The sequence below is a fragment of the Euwallacea fornicatus genome, chromosome 20 (assembly GCF_040115645.1).
Source record: "Euwallacea fornicatus isolate EFF26 chromosome 20, ASM4011564v1, whole genome shotgun sequence".
NCBI classification, from domain to species: domain Eukaryota; kingdom Metazoa; phylum Arthropoda; class Insecta; order Coleoptera; family Curculionidae; genus Euwallacea; species Euwallacea fornicatus.
Window position 1 is genome coordinate 3,757,123 of NC_089560.1, and position 16,180 is coordinate 3,773,302.

Below are 16,180 nucleotides of genomic sequence, written 5' to 3' on the forward strand. Positions count from 1 at the left end.
TTCAGTCACCATTTAGTTCCTGGTCGCCGACAGCTCTTCCCTATCTCCTCCTCTCTTCCTTCGCCTTCTAGAAGAAGTACATACACGAATTCTACAAACGTCCTGATTTGGCCGAAAAGAAAATCGCGATTGATCAGGACAACGCATTATTTGTCACAAGTCTCATGCCGTGATGGATAAGCTTGGACATTTGGGTTTTCAATTACTTCTACATGCACCCTAATCACCAGATTTAGCTCCTCGCGATTTCAGTTTGTTCTCGAATTCGAAAAGAAACTTTGCTGGTAAAGAATTTGGGTCGGATGCTGAAGTGGTATCTGCAACAAATTTCTATTTTGAAAAGTTGGACAAATCTTCTTATAGCAATGGCATAAAGACCTTGAAGCATCGTTGGGCTAAGTGCATTTAATTTTAGCGAGATCATGTGGAAAACAATATCCCCAATGTTAAATTGTTTAAAGTTTAATTTCCCAGAGTTTTTGAGCCGCTACACTTAAATGAAAAATCTTACAAATTTTGGCAACGAATCAAAGGAATTTTTCATTTCGATTGGCGACTAAGCTTACCTATTTTAACCGTCTCCACACTTTACCATTAGAGATGATCGGTCAAGATTCTGGTAATTTTATCAAGAAAACAATATTCATGTAATCGTAGAGTATTGGTCAGTTCCATTCCTGCATAGAAATTATCTTTAGTTTTAATTTTGGAAAAGTCGTGAATTTCTTTTCTTGTCGATGACTAACTATAAGCTCCCATACTTTTAAAAATTTTTGTTAAACAATGTTGAAAAGCTAAAATGTTATACGTGTTAGGGATGAATTTAATGCTTCAAATATAATATAAAAGAAAATCCATCAAATTTTGCAGTAAAACACCGAAATTTTTGCCACGTCCCTAAGGACCTTTCCAGTTGATTAGTGATTACATGTTTCCTGACTTTTAAAGTCTTTAGATTCTTCACATAAAATTTAAATGAAGCCAGGTATGCAGGGATCAATGTCAACCGAAGTAGAATTATTGAGTATTTTTCACTCGTTAATTATATTTAGCTAACCTCGAAGTACCTACATCAATCAAGCACTTTTACGGTATTTCTAATCTAAAATTCAACCTTTTAATTATTCTACATATGCATGATAATCAAACTTAATCAAAAATATTTTTTAATCTGATACAATTATATAGGTACATCACTGGAAAGCTCAGCAAATGGAACTAAAGCAATTTCGCTAATGCTTATTTGGTTTTCCATTAGGGGCGGGCATATTTTGTTTGAAATTAAAAATCTTTTTCATTACAGTATGCCCACAACAACTCTCTGTGCTAACTTATAAACCGAGTCCAATTATTGAGGTAATAAAACGCAGCATTTGGAGTTGGAATTTAATCAGGGATTACGTATAATAATGAAAAAAAATGTCTAATCCAAAACAGAGGTTGAACATGTACTATTTATCATAAAAATTTCAACACCTACATATAATGCGCGTATTTTAAGGAGATTTTATAAATATATTGACAACACCATACAAAATTAATTATGTAACTTGCGAGTGAACCGAAGTCCACAAAGTCTTTATAAATCGAATAATGTGTATAATCACCTTATGAGTTGTTAGCTGAGAAGCTCGTTTATGTAACTTGAATTGCATTACGTAACTATGCTAAAGGATATCATGAGTTTTCCAGTGTTGTAACCGTTCTTTTTCTCATGTCATGGGGTTCAATGGAGAAAAGATCAGGAGAGCGTGGAGGCCAAGCAATTAAAAAAAAAAAAGCATTTTTAAAATTTGTTTATTTTGGCAACGATTGGTTTTCTTGAATCTGTTACATTTCCTTTTTACATTAACATTCCCAGATACTCGCTATTGTCGAATTATTCGACAAACATTGGATTTGTTTAAATTAAATATTTTAGCGATATTTGCTTGCTTTTGGCCACTTCTATGCAAATTAACAACATCTTTCACTTCCACTGATAAATGTTTGTCTCGAGACATTTTGACCAACGATATATCACCAATGAACTGAATTTTAAGGTGAATATTTGCTATAATTTGATAAGTTGCTCCACTATTTTCCAACAAAAAATACTATTATTAATATAAAATTCGACAAAAAAAAATAAGAATAAAGAAATGTTTTTGTAGAAGTATTTGGACATACACTGGCTTCATATTGAACCTATAACCAAATATTTATAACTATTAAGACTCTAATTATATTAATTTATCAAAAGTTGCTCTACATTTTACCACTACTGTACGTATATCAATTTCGGTAGAGTTTGATGCATGTTGCAATTTTTACAATAAGGAGCATATTTGGTCCGTATTGTGGGTATCATGGACTAACCATTTTTAATCACTTTTAGTTAGAAATAATAAGGAATTGTTGAGCGTTTGCCGCCACTAAAATTAAAGATTACACGTTGCCGAACTTTCATGTTCTCAATTGAAAATGTTGATGTTGTGAATTTCAAAGCGTCGCAAATCTCTTTGAGAGTTACTGCTGTTTACTTTACATGAAAGGGGGAATCGAAATATTACGCAAACCCAGATTTATTAAATAAAAATACCAGTGAACGAAAAGGGAGGTAAAAGCCTGTGCAATAACATACTTGTCGAAAGAGGGATGTTGCGGTCAAACGCATATGGTCTGGATTCGAGCACTAATTGGATGCTGTTTGATTGAAAATTTGCTTCTTTTTGCAAAGCAATGGGTGAGAGTTTTCCTGCATTTTTAAACTGCTAATTGATGGTGTAATTAGAACAACTTTATATTGTTCGTTATTTAATTTGCGTTCAGTCGTTTTTCATTAACCTAAAAGCGATGTAGTATTCTACTATTGATGCCCACTTCATGGCAAACAAATTAATCAGACATTTCTGAATATTCTCCTTTGCGTTTTCCCCTGTCTCTTGTGTTATGTGCTGAATTCCCTGAACAGATAAAAATCAATAGGATCTTAGAATTAGAGACGACAGCCGCTAAGGTTGCCTGTCAATATTCTGTATTAATGGCACTAAAAATCTTCTCGGGTCCCGTTAAGCTTAATTGATGGTTTTCAGATAATGGGAGTTGATCCAAAGTTTCGGCTTTTATGTAGAAACGTCGTTTTAGGCATATGAAGTAGGTTTCAAAAATGCTTATAAAAATTTAACTCACTCCCTCCTTAATTTGAGCATTCAAGGATAATCTTGAACATCAGTTTACGGCCACTTTCACCGACTTCAAAACAGGTGCCAAAACTCTCATTTTACACGCCATTAAACCGTCGTTTAATGCGGTTATAAAACAATTTAATTGAAGTTATCGCAATATTGATATTACTCAATTCATGAGCACTTAATGGTGCTAGTGCAGCTGGCCATAGCGAAATAATTTTCGTCACCGGGAAAATGGCTTCGAAGGTGAAATGCGTGTTCTTTTGACGAGTAGGAGGAATCTTTGATTTAATGGAACTTATACCGGGAAATAGCTGAAAGTGGTTATTTTGTTTTATTGCGAGGTAAATTGAGCTTCCCCGAGCAAAGAATGGGAACTGAACTTGTCGAAATCAGGGCAGTCCTTTGTTCAGGCCCTTACAGGCAGGAATTGGTGAAGTCAAGTAGTTCATTGATCGTAGAATAAATACATAAACATTTATGAACACTTTGACTAAACTTGACAGGCCAATTCCTTGCAAGAAAAATGCCCCTCCCCCCTTCTTTCCTGCAATTTCGACGCCTGCAAACTCAACCTACCAAACGGCGTAATTTTCCAATTTTCTTCCCCAAAGATCAGGGTAGCACTTGAGTTCTCGACCTTGCGCAAACGCTTCTAGTAATGGTCTTCTTATACAGGAGGTTATTTAAGCACGTTTTTTGTATGATCCCAGGATGAAAAGTTTATATGAACATAGGTCCGATAATGCTTCGTTTTCAAGATACAGGGTGACAAACTTGTGTTTAAAACGTTTTTTACTATACTCCATTAGCACATTTTGTTAAAATTTGAAAGCGCTATTTATGGTTTTTATTGTTATTTATCCGCCACTGACTTTTTTCAAACTTTCATATTGTTTTTGCATTAATCACGGCCGTGGCGTCCCAGCTTACTGGATTGAAATCCGTTAGATTTTTTCTTTTGGGGGCATGTAAAGTCCTTTATTTATAGAACTCCGGTCATCGCTGAAGAAAAATTAATCCAACGGATGCGAGATTCATCTAATCAGATAAGATATACGCCGGCAATATTTCAACGTGTTTTTAACGTTTGCATTGAAGTTGAAAAGGGATATTTTCAGCAACTATTGTAAGTTTCATGTTATTTATTATTAAGAATTTTTTTAACTAAAAAAAATTGCATATCATTTAAATATAGTTTTAATAAAAAACATGTAACGATTTAAAAAAAGTTTGACACCCTGTATCTAGAAAACAAAACATTACCGGACTTTGTTTATATACACTTTTGTTTTAGAATCAGCTAAAGACTCACATCTTGAAGTTTAGCCACGCACTTAAATAACACTCTGTATAGCTAAAAACCTTATGAGTAAAAAATACAATAGTTTTCGTACGAATATGAAGACATAAAGATAAACTAACATACCAGAATACTCGACCTGCATAAAAGGATGCTATAGATTATTCGGTTCAGCGTCCATGATAAACTCTTTTTTCTGTCTCTGTGTTTTACCTTTGTCGGTCGACCGCCAGCCGTAACAATATCAATGAGCCTTGAAGCTACTGTTTGCGCAGAAGCATTAACACGTTAACCTAAGAGAGGTCAAACTTAAAATTTGAAATTTTTAGTATTTGCGTACAAGTAGGCAGAATGACTGTAAAGTAAGGAAATTTGCAAACGAATCTACTTTGCGGCCATTCCATTTGGTTGCGATTGATTATTTCAGGTAGATGGAGATCAGCGAAGTCCAATTGGAACACAAAAAATTCCAAGGAAATTTATTTCACTATTGAGTTGAAAATTAATGAGAAACTGCAGAGAATATGACCAAATTTGGGAGGAATGGGCATACATTTTTTAATATAAGAGAGCAAGTTTATTTAAAAAATCCGCATTCTTTCGAAAAATTTCCAAATTCTTTTTAACCATCACGATTTTCCAATTATTATTATAAAATTATTTTATCATGATTCAAATTTGCTAATTTTACTTAATTTTGCAAGAACTTGTCCACGAAACTACTCTTACGTGAATTTATTGTACATATGATTGATGATTATATATAAATTTGATTATTCGGAGTATCTCAAAAACGAGAAACTTGAAGGGGAGGTTGGGGTCATTATTAAAAACTCTTTTCCTTTAATAAATATAATAATTTCTCATTTAAAGAACATACCGATACGCATCAATGAATTGGAAAAAGAGGTCCCCTCTGAACACTCCGCATATTTTCCTTTGGGATTATTTGAAATCTCTGGTCTACGAAACATCCATTCGTAATGAGGAAGATCTCTTGGCAAGAATAATGGCCAGTTACACACATCTAGAAGCTATTCCGGGAATATTCCATAGAGTCCGCGAGTCAATGAACCGGCGGTGCAATCTTTGTATTGAAGAAAATGGACAATTTGAACAATAGCTCTAAACCATCGTTTATTTATCAATAAAACAACGGCTAACACGAACGAAAGCGATTATAGTGACCAAAACCACATTGAACTTTTTGTGGTCAAACGGGTCATTTACAGGTATATGTTTATTTGAGAAAAAAGTGCGTTTTAATGTCTTCCACCACCGCTCAAAGTCTATCGGTATATTTTGAGACGCCCTGTATATGAAGCCTGATTTCATTTCACATTAAGTTAAGCAGCTACAAGTCAGAACCTACTCCAGGAAAAACGACCAAAAAGAAAATTGCATTCCTGCGAACCTTTTATAAGAAATTCCATTTCGGGCGTAGCAATACGTTATAAACGGTTGTCTGTTGTTAATTTAGCCATGTAATTTGTTTACGCAATTAATTCGATTGTTTTCAGCAGGTAGTTTTATTGCAGGATTTGCAGCTGGATGTTGCTTAACACAATTAGACAAATAATTGTTCTCGTTGCCGGAATGTTTGGCAACGAGCCGCATTATTGCTGTTTTCTCTTATGGCTGACTATTAGTTTAACATGGAAATAATAACTCAGTTTAATTTTCCCTTAGAATTGCTTTGATTAAAACTCAGATATCCCATTGAACTTAAATTCCAGCAGTGTATTTGCCTCATCAATTCCCTTGTAGATGACTGGACATTTGAGGAGTCTTAATTGCATTCTTCCGATGAGTCGCGTCGTCTGGAATAAACTTTCGATTTGGCAGTATGCCAGAGAGAACTAGAGAAATATTGTCAGCCGGAATTATTTTGTCGGTTTTATAAGAAACCACGGTATCACAGAAATGTAACTAAAAATTCAATAATTTTTTTAATTAAAATTGTTGATGTTCTTCAAAGTCTCTTCGTTCAACAGTCGCACGTCTTTGCCCCAAAGAAAATCAAGATGATTAAAATTCCGGTAAGGAACTCTGTATATTTTTTTAACATTTGGCATATCTTTGATTGCCTCATTGAGCAGCTCCTGCAAACATGTTACACCATTCAAATCTCCTAAACATTTTAACAATCTTACGTGATTCACCACGTTGTCCGCTTCTCCGTAGTAGAAAACCATAGGTGCAGTTACTTTAGCAAGATCATATGAGTCAGATTTCTTTACATCCGAAAAATTCTTATTATACGGGGCGAAGATTTCTGCAAATCTCTCCTGTTTATATTGCACTGACGCGGTTTTACGTTACCTGAAATAGAGCCCTGCACATAATGACTCAGCTGCTTTAGGGACATACCGGAAGGGAAATTGCTTAGAAGCGCCAATTGAAAATTCTGTAAACCATCTTGACATCGCATACATTACTTAACTATATTTCTGAAACTAACTTTATCAGGCATTTGCTCATCTGAACACCCCAAGAGGCCAAAAAATCTATCGCAAATGAAACTGGAGCTTCTGCAAATAAATCGAAATGCTGGGGTTGTGGTAATGTCAAACATTTCATACCATTTGAGTAATTCTGGGACCTGAGAATTTTACAAATTGTAGTTGATTGCTAAATATTTAATGTTCATAGAGGGCCACAAGTTCCGAATAAATTCATTAAAAATCGAAGGAAATATTTTTCCTGAAAATACTGAAACACATCATGTATTGTTCTTAATTGCAGATTTTTTAACGCGGCCGACATGTATCCATATAGTTGATAAATGTACTTTTTAATTTGCTTCTAATGGAACTCCATGTATATTATGACGTTTTTCAGTTTTAATAAAAATTCTGGATATATTTTATCTAACATATCCATGTCTAAATTTAATAGGAGGAGGTATTTATTAAGCTTCTTGAGTAATTTTACTTCTTAACTCTTCTGTATTATTGGACTTATTTAAATACGCCTTGTGTTTCAGATAAAAGAAGTCCATAGGGGTGAGTTCAGGCCTTCTAGCCGACCATCCTAATTACCATATTGTGCAAATATTTCAATACCTGTTGAATTTAGACAAGAGCATGTTACGCGAAATATGGTCAGAATTTCTCAAAGAACTAAAAAATGTCATAATATACATGGGATTCCATAAGAAAAAACTAAAATGTACATTTATGTACTGCATAGGTAACCCTGTATACAGGTCTATTATGTTAAAAAAAATGCACAACAAAAACATTATTTGACGTATTCCAGCATTTTCACGAAAGATATTTCCTTCAATGTTTAACGAATTTTATTCCGGATTGTTAGTCCCTTACGAAACGGTACCTTTAGAAGGTGAGGAAATTTTCTTAAGGTATTGAAAATGAAACTAGAAATTGCCTGCATATTTGTCACCGGAGCCCAGGCATTCATAACCAAAATTTTCTTATTATATTCGGGTCTCAGGGTCCCCATAACCAAGAACGATGTCACTCCTTGCGAAAACCCAATATACGATAATTTTGCTTGTCCAATGTGTTCCAGCACGTAATCGATCATAGCAGGAATATCATAGATCCCTATTTCATGATAACTATCATTTAATTTAGTACCTAATCCCAACACATAAATAACATTTCCAAACCTTGAATTATAAAACTCCTTCTTGTCTCTTATGGGGTCCAAAGTTACATGTTTCCTAGAATTAGTATTGCCTCTATAGTTCCCGATCCACACGTCATATCCAGAGTCAGCTAAAATCAGTCCGATGGATTTTCCTGGCCCCCTTATGACCCAATCTATGGAACTCAGCAATAAGCCATGCATCAGGAATACTGCAGGCTTTTTGATGTTTTTATTAACCTCATTCCTGCCTACAGGAATTCGATGCATCGTCAAAATATATCCATCTTCAGTTTGGACTTGATGCGTTTCAAGTCTGTATTCGTAGGATTTTAAGAAATCACTCTACGAGAATGAAATAAGAGATAAACGAATGGTAACACGAGGAATGTGCTTACAATATTTCCTATTGTTGGATGAAGATCAGTTGTTTTCCACCAACTCACTAAAAGCGCCACTAAACCAATGCTAAATACAGCCTTATACATGTTTTAAATGGAAGAAATGCTTTCTAATAACTTGTGGTCGCAATGAGGCTTATCATCGATGTGCTGCTTATCTTTCTAACCCAAATACGCTGTTACAGTAATTTCAAAGCATTAATTATTCAACAGATAGCTCATTAACTCGAATACGCGTTTACCGCAAATTTTGTTGACTCGTGCTCCGTGAACTTTCAGCCTTTGACTTATTTTTTTGTTGTAGAAATGAGGCGTTTTTGGAGCCCTATTTGCAAGATATCAACAACCGTCAGAGTCCTCAAATAGGGGCACCATCTCCGTCTCCTCCCTTGCTGAGGGCCCTAGCACCCCCACCTGCAGTGTCCTCATCTAGGTCTGATTCTAGAGAGTCTTTGATTTCCTCCAATGGAGGATCCGATGCGAGCAGTGAGCGAAGCGAGGAGGAAGGTAAGGATATATTGATAGGAGGAGAGTCCCAGAAGTAGCTAATGTAACAATTAAAGAAAAAATAATTCGAGAATATTACATTATTTCTCAATATAGTCTCCTTTGAGATTGACACACTTCTCCCTCTGTATCATGTTTGTAGTAAGAAGTTTTGAATATTTTAAAATAGGCGTTAACTTCGGACTCCACCTCATTATTATTGGCAAATCTCTTTCCATCGAGCGATTTTTTCGGGTTTGGAAATTAGAAATAATTTAAGAGTTAAATCTGGTGAATAAGGTAGCCGAGAAGAAAATTGGAAGCCAAGTTGGTTGATTTTGGCCATTGTGATGGCGGAAGTATGAACTGGTGCGTTGCCTTGATGAAACAAGATTTTTTTTTAGGGAGATAGTAAAAATGATCCCAAGGTATATTTAAAACGCTTAAACGAAAGCAACAAAAACTATGAAACCATAATGCTTCCATGAAGTTTTGGCTGTGTCTGTGGTATCTTGGCCACTTCCTTTTAGATTCAATGTCAATAAAATACCATTTCCATCCTTAAGTACATGAAAACAAAGCAATCTCATTATATATTGATAAGTATCCAAGAATGTACACCGTATATACTGTTGTTGAGAATATCGCAATGTCGTAGCACTAAAAACCAGCAGCATCCCCAAAAAACCAAAACACCATATCTTTGCAGGTTACGGAGCAACATGTGATATTAGTCTTATGGAACGGCTAGTGCTGTGCCACCCCATATGGTTCCTCCCAGGGATTCAACGAGCTGGAGCGTTTCATCTGCTCCAAGGCAAAGAAGACGGTAGTTTCGTGGTCAGAAAATCATCGCAGTCTGACACTATGGCCTTGTCTGTTAGACTACCCCCAGATAAAGGTATGTTTAGTAGCTCATAGAGTTTTCATTCTATTTAGCCCTTCTAGGACCGTACATCGAGCATTATCTGATACACAGTTCCGAAGGGAGACTGGGCCTGGAAACTAGTGAAAACAGGTTCGTGGATATGGCCGCTTTAATTGCTCACTATGCTAGCTGCTGTGATGAGCTGCCTGTACAACTGACGTTACCAAAAGCAATAAGAGAGTCAAAGAGTAGACAACAGTTGTCCTCCCTAGCTCTTCTAGGACAGGTAATTCTTATGGAGGAAATTTAGATTTTTGTCAAAGTGAAAGTTGCAATTAATAGGAGTTCTGGAGCTACAGCCCTCCACCATCAGCAGCATCAAGCCCTGATGCAGATTTAGTGCTCAATTTAAATCCGTTGATGAGCACGTTCAAGCAGGCAGAACCGTCTACTCCAGTTCAATCAAGACCTACGAGGCCAAACACTTTGAATTTGCTCAGTAAAAATGACCCTAATAAGGCGGAACTTAATAGGAGTTTGACTTCTTTAAAAGGAGACTCTTCTTTGGGCAAAAACCCTCCTCCCCCTCCTCCAAGGTAGGAATTTTTATTTTTGTTGCAATGTGATTCAGAGGTGTATTTTAGATGGTCAAAACCAACTACCCCTCAAAACAACTTTACCGTTACCACTACTGTGACTTTCAGTGTGAATGCTCAAAGTCCCAGCAACGAGAAGCAAACTCCTTCTCAGGTAAATAGCTAAAATCTAATTATGGAAGTGGATGAAATACACAAATATTGTAGATGGAGGTGGTTCATTGCGACCCCAAACGTATGTCCCCAGAGGGCCAGTGCAACAACTCTACTATATCTTCAAGGGGGAGTGTTAGAAATAGGAGCATCAGCAATCTTACATCTCCCAACTCAATATTATCTCCCAGTTCGGATAGTATCTTGTCCCCAGACACTCTATCACCCCTTTCAGTCGCTAAGGGAGGGAGACAGAGCAAAAGAACTAAGCCTAAATTATCAAAACATTATCAGGTATGTAGTAAATTTCCTTATGTACATAAGCAATTTTACTAACGAGTTTTGTAAGGAGAGTGATATCGTGGATTCCCCAACCATGCTCTACTACAAAAGCGGCCTTGGCGATAAAATTAGTGACTATGAAGACGTATGGGGCACCGATGGGTCTCTCATCAAACCAAAAACCAATAACAACAACGGTAGCAGCAACTTGGCTTCCCCAGACATCCTGCAACACACCCCTGGGAACATCGTTTCATTGAACAACAATGTTTTAAGTCCCGCTGATTCTTCTCACAACGGTTCAATGCAGAGGAGCGTTTGCAGCACTCCAGTATTGATAAACAACCCGCTAAAATGTAAGGAGTTCCCCAATGCGCGAAGCTCCAGTGAAGATGAAAATTTTTAGCCTCAAATCTGCAATCACCAGTCACAGAAACCCTTTCAACACCGCATCAACAAACTCAGGATTTGCCCAGTCCGAAACAGCAAAGTCCATTTTACGCGGAACCTGCTGATTCTCTGACGTCCCTCCAGCAGGTGGTTCCCAAAAGATTGGTATCCAGGCCTGCACCTGGAATACCACCCCATCATCGGCATTCCAACCCTCCTGGATTGAACTCCATGAAAACCTTAAGTCCGGGGCTGGAGAGGGTTGAAGATGGTGGGGAATTTCAAGGAGGTAAGTTCCTTTCCTTGTTAGATGATATTCAGAGGTGTTCACGGCTGAGGTTTGATGAAAGCTTGTGAAATATGACTTAAGTAACGGTGTTTTTGTGACCTCTCCAAAGTTTTCTACTGCTTACAGTATAAAATACCACATAATAAATCCTAATCGTTGTAAGGTACAAGAAGAGATTTCTAGCTTGCAAACTGGAAAAAATTGGTTGCTCTAGCTCTTCTCTTGCAGGAGTTATGACTTTTTTTAACATTAGGTCTCATGCTCCCTTATTCAGTGCCCATATTTACGGGTTTCAGGTTTCACTTTTATACAGAGTGGTTCCTTAACAGTAGAACAACCGAAAGCTGGGTACGCTACACGCCAAATAGGGATGATTGGAGAAAATATGCCATATTAGAAAGTTGATAATATCGAATATAGGGGACGATTCAAAACCGGAGGCCGAAAATTAAGGAATGTGCACAGTTTCTGATTAAAATATGTCATATAAAATTTTTGCCGGCAGGCATCTGTTTCGGAATTATTACACTTATAAATTCCTGCATATTATCATTTTTCATCATTGACAATAATTAAATAATAATTGTCATTTTTATTATCAATAATTAATCATTAAAAGTAATAAAATAATTATAACAAGTGCGCAAAAGTATCACCATTAGCGGAAATATACACTTGGCTGCTTGAAATTAGCAAATTGTATATTGTTTGTATACTTTGTCTATTTTTAATGTATTCGACTGCATTCATTATTCTTTGCATTAATTGCTCATGACTATCAATTTCTACTGCGTAAACCAATTGTTTTAAATGCCCCCATATACAATAATTCAAAAGACCCAAATATTATCAACTTTCATGTGTGTGGTTCATTAACAATGAGACAACCGAAGGCTTGAAATATTACACGCCAAAATGTGATGATTTGAAGACAATATGCCGTATCCGAGAGACAATAGTCTCGAATATACAGGGTGTTGAAAATAAAAATTTTAATTAATTTTTTTGCCATTATTCTGAAAATGGTTAGGTTGCACACTTGAAAGTTTATGAAGTTATGTTTTTTTTTAGATGACGTATAAAACGTTTTGCAATTTCCGTATTGTTAATAGATTATTATAAATGATCAAATTTGAACATAGCGTTCGTTAAACAGATTTTTTTGTAGACTATCTTTCGTTCCTCCTATCTAACATGACAAAGCAATACTGAAAATACGACGTTCGCAGAGGCGATATGCGGCTTTTGAAGCATTGGAATTTTGGGTATTTCTATATCATTCGCATTATTTATTTGACTTTTCTCCGTAAATTATTAATCATATGAAATCAGCCAGTATCATTAATACTAGTCTTTATCGCCATACTTTCAAGTTTAGATATATTTTCCTGTCAATATTACCTTTAACGATGTGTGTTTGCACAATCCTTAAGTAGTTGTGCAAATTATAAAATTCCATCTTCGTTGTAACACCGTTGCAGCTGAAATAATCAGTAATGATTTAACTCGTCTTCCTCAGGATTAATGTCTTCATCAGTAGACAACCTAAGCCCAAAGCAACGCTTCATGGTGTTGAGGAAGCCCGATGCAAAGCCAGTCCTTCCACCCTTTATTAAACCAAAGTCCAACGGAGGCGACACCTGGCAAGTCGATAATGGTTGGAAATTCGTCAGTAAGCTTCATTTACTTTTTTTAATTAACTCACTGAATTAACAACTTACTTTTCAATGCAGCGAACGAGGCAGATATAAACATGGAATCGAGCGATCTAGATTACGACTCTGATTGGCCCACCATTCCCAATTTACTAAGCTCTCTTGATTACACCCCTGATAGCTCTGACGATAGAGCGACTTTGCATGATTTGATCTCAAACAGGTAAATGAAGAATTTGTGGTATTCGCATCATCACGGTCAAATTTGAACAATATTTGGCATGCGGTCAAGTGCGATTTCAGAGCAACTATTTATAGAAACATGCGGAGGGCAAAACAATCGGGATTCCCATATGTTTCAAGATTTATGTTAAGTTTGATAGTCATTTAATAATCGTAAACGGGTAAGTACAGTTGACTCTCATTGTGTTATATTTCTTCTTCAGATATCCTGATATCCGGACAAATTTTGATATGAACTCAGACGGTGAAAGGTGCAGAATATCCGCTTATGACAATGTAGAGCTCGACAGGCGCGTCCCAAGGGCTCCTCCTTCCGAAATAAGCGAACTTACCGAATTTTCGGACCCATGGGCCGAGCCCAATCAAGTAATAACTGAGACTGATGAATCATACTCTGAGACTGTAACCCCGAACAAAATGAAGTGCGCTTCTATTAACAGGTCGAAGAGCTTTCGAGATCGACTCGATCCCTTATTATGTAACTTGCCTCCTCCAACTTTCTGCTTCAAGTTAACCGATTTTTCTTTGCAGCTTCAGCAAGAATTGAAGAACTAAAGAATGGGGACCAAAATGCCGGCCCCTCGAAAGCAGTGGGGAGCGCCATTCGGAATTATGCCTTGGAACTAGCTCAGGACAAAACCACCACATTTGCTCAAAACATAGATAATTTTATTGCGTGTACGTGCGAGGCCAAGGAGACCAATCCTCAAATCGTCATGAGGAATATGAGGCAGTTCATGTCTGGAATGAAGAACTACCTGGTGAAACATGGAGAAAAAGGGTTTTCTAGGGAAATCGAACGGGAAAGAAGCAAAGTAAAGTCCCAATTGAAAAATTCGGCGATTTAAATATCAAAAACACTAATTTTCAGCTTAAATCTACTGAATTTCTGAACCTGGACGCGATTCTGGAGGGAGTGATGCATAAGCTGGTGGTCAGACCTCTGAAACTACATTTACAGAAATTGTTTTTTGATTTCTATACTAAAACTGGGGCGATAAGACTGCTGGCTGATAACATTCAGTATGCTGCTGAGAGACCCATTGGGGAATTAGGGATTAAGTCCAAAGTTACACTGCCTTCTGAAAACGTGCTCAATAAGATATCTCAATACATACAAAGACTGCAGCAGGCCGATTCTCCTTTGGAGAAGCTAGAAAATTTGCTCGCTGCTATTGCCATCATCTTCAATTCGGTAAGCTAATTTTTGTCTTTTGAAGGTTGTGAATGGTACTCTGGGGTAAATGTGAATGTCTTCTGCTCATTCCTTGATTGATACATATGGCCCTTCCTCTGCCTTTGCAACTCGGCTACTACTAGGTTAAACCTATTCAAATGAAAATATAGGAATTACGCAACTGAAAGAAGGACCGAATAAGCTTTAATATGCCTGCGACAAAGATCAACAACGAAGTGGACGGAGTCAGTCCGACCGACATTTTTCATTCGACATTTAGATTAATATCGATTTAGCTGTTTTCTCGGCTATGAACATTGTAAAAACAATTGTAGCAAAAAACAGTGATGAGAAATTAAAACGTACATAAATGCGCGTTTTTATCTCTTATTTTGATGAAATTAACTGATGCCTTTAACATTCTCATCCATTTCCCCCATCGTTTTAAAAATTATACATACCTCGAGAGGCCAGTGGTGCTGGTTCTGTCTTTTACCCGCTAAAAGATAGTAAACAAATAACTAAATATTAGCGAATTCAGATCATCAAATTCAAATCTATTTTAATCCGTCACAAGAACTTATTATTAGTAAAGAATCTAAAACAATGAGAGATCTGGCAACACTAGACTGGCTTCACCCACTGCAACAGCTAGCGTCTTCACCCACTTCGTTCATCTTTGTCGCGGGCATACCAAACCTTATGCGGTCCTTCTCCGACTTGCACAATTCCTATGTTTCCACTTGAACTGGTTTTACTTGTATACCCAACTTAAAGAAATCTAACAAAACCTTTAAATTCGAATTGAACAGTTGTTTTGATAGATCACTTCATTTGAAACTTCCATAAGCTATAACATCCAAGCGGTTGGAAATTACTTCTAAGATGTATCAAGAAGAGACTTAAGGAAATGATCAAGCCTCATATAGAGATAAAATCAAAAGCCTCTTCTAAGTTTTCAAAGGTTTCAGCAGTGATCTTTCAATTTTTAATGTCATTCTATTGGTCTCCTAATTCTAGTTCTAAATTTTCTAGGTGAAGACGGGTCAATTAACAGGATCCGGGAGATCAATTCAGTTGGGGGCTGACGACTTCTTGCCAATCTTTGTTTGGGTCATGGTTAAAACTAACTTCGTGGCCGCTGAAATCGAAGCTGAATACATGTGGGGACTGCTACACCCTTCTCTGTTTTCCGGGGAAGGGGGGTACTATTTGACCACCCTATCTTCGGCTGTGCACGTACTTAAGAACTTTAAGAAGGGCTGTGAAGAAAACAATAAAAACCACGTAGAAAATGATGTAAGTTTGTAATATTCCGAATGAACAAATTTTGCTGACGATAAATTTTAGTCTGTGCTAAAAGTTGTTGTGCCAGACGAACTTCACGGCTCGATATTGACGAAAACAGTCCCAGCAAGACCGCACATGACTACGAAGGAAGTTTGCAAGATAATTGCGCATAAGGCCAGGATTACGAATCCTCAAGACTATGCCTTGTACAGACTTACCGATGGAGAAGGTGTGAATTTTTTGGAGGATTTACGTTTGAATGGTA

At 36.8% G+C, this 16,180-nt stretch overlaps 2 protein-coding genes across 2 annotated transcripts in view; one reads left to right on the forward strand and one right to left on the reverse strand.

Moving 5' to 3' along the window:
* spri (sprint) overlaps nt 1–16,180 on the forward strand; it is a 90,423-nt gene that overhangs the window by 73,858 nt on the left and 385 nt on the right. Inside the window, exons 3-17 of the mRNA XM_066294146.1 lie at nt 8,791–8,993; nt 9,682–9,873; nt 9,921–10,126; nt 10,183–10,436; nt 10,485–10,590; nt 10,644–10,883; nt 10,939–11,227; nt 11,278–11,550; nt 13,070–13,222; nt 13,284–13,428; nt 13,652–13,926; nt 13,980–14,263; nt 14,320–14,643; nt 15,661–15,924; nt 15,976–16,144. Coding sequence (XP_066150243.1) covers nt 8,791–8,993; nt 9,682–9,873; nt 9,921–10,126; nt 10,183–10,436; nt 10,485–10,590; nt 10,644–10,883; nt 10,939–11,227; nt 11,278–11,550; nt 13,070–13,222; nt 13,284–13,428; nt 13,652–13,926; nt 13,980–14,263; nt 14,320–14,643; nt 15,661–15,924; nt 15,976–16,144 — 3,377 coding nt within the window. The remainder of the gene's footprint in view (nt 1–8,790; nt 8,994–9,681; nt 9,874–9,920; nt 10,127–10,182; nt 10,437–10,484; nt 10,591–10,643; nt 10,884–10,938; nt 11,228–11,277; nt 11,551–13,069; nt 13,223–13,283; nt 13,429–13,651; nt 13,927–13,979; nt 14,264–14,319; nt 14,644–15,660; nt 15,925–15,975; nt 16,145–16,180) is intronic.
* On the reverse strand, nt 5,310–8,680 carry LOC136345641 (lipase 1-like). The gene is made up of 7 exons (XM_066294149.1): nt 8,484–8,680; nt 8,108–8,430; nt 7,810–8,056; nt 6,935–7,075; nt 6,796–6,880; nt 6,627–6,748; nt 5,310–6,575 (listed from the first exon to the last, which is right to left on the reverse strand). Exons 1-7 carry the CDS (start codon nt 8,571–8,573, stop codon nt 6,423–6,425), a joined length of 1,161 nt encoding a protein of 386 aa, XP_066150246.1. The 5' UTR covers nt 8,574–8,680; the 3' UTR covers nt 5,310–6,422.

Coding starts and splice junctions, on each gene's coding strand:
- LOC136345641 (XM_066294149.1), bottom strand. CDS start 8,573: ATGTATAAGGCTGTATTTAGCATTGGTTTAGTGGCGCTTTTAGTGAGT. Junction 8,431..8,483: donor ATCCAACAATAGGAAATATT/GTAAGCACATTC, acceptor TCATTCTCGTAG/AGTGATTTCTTAAAATCCTA. Junction 7,076..7,809: donor AATTTCCTCACCTTCTAAAG/GTACCGTTTCGT, acceptor TAAAATTCTCAG/GTCCCAGAATTACTCAAATG.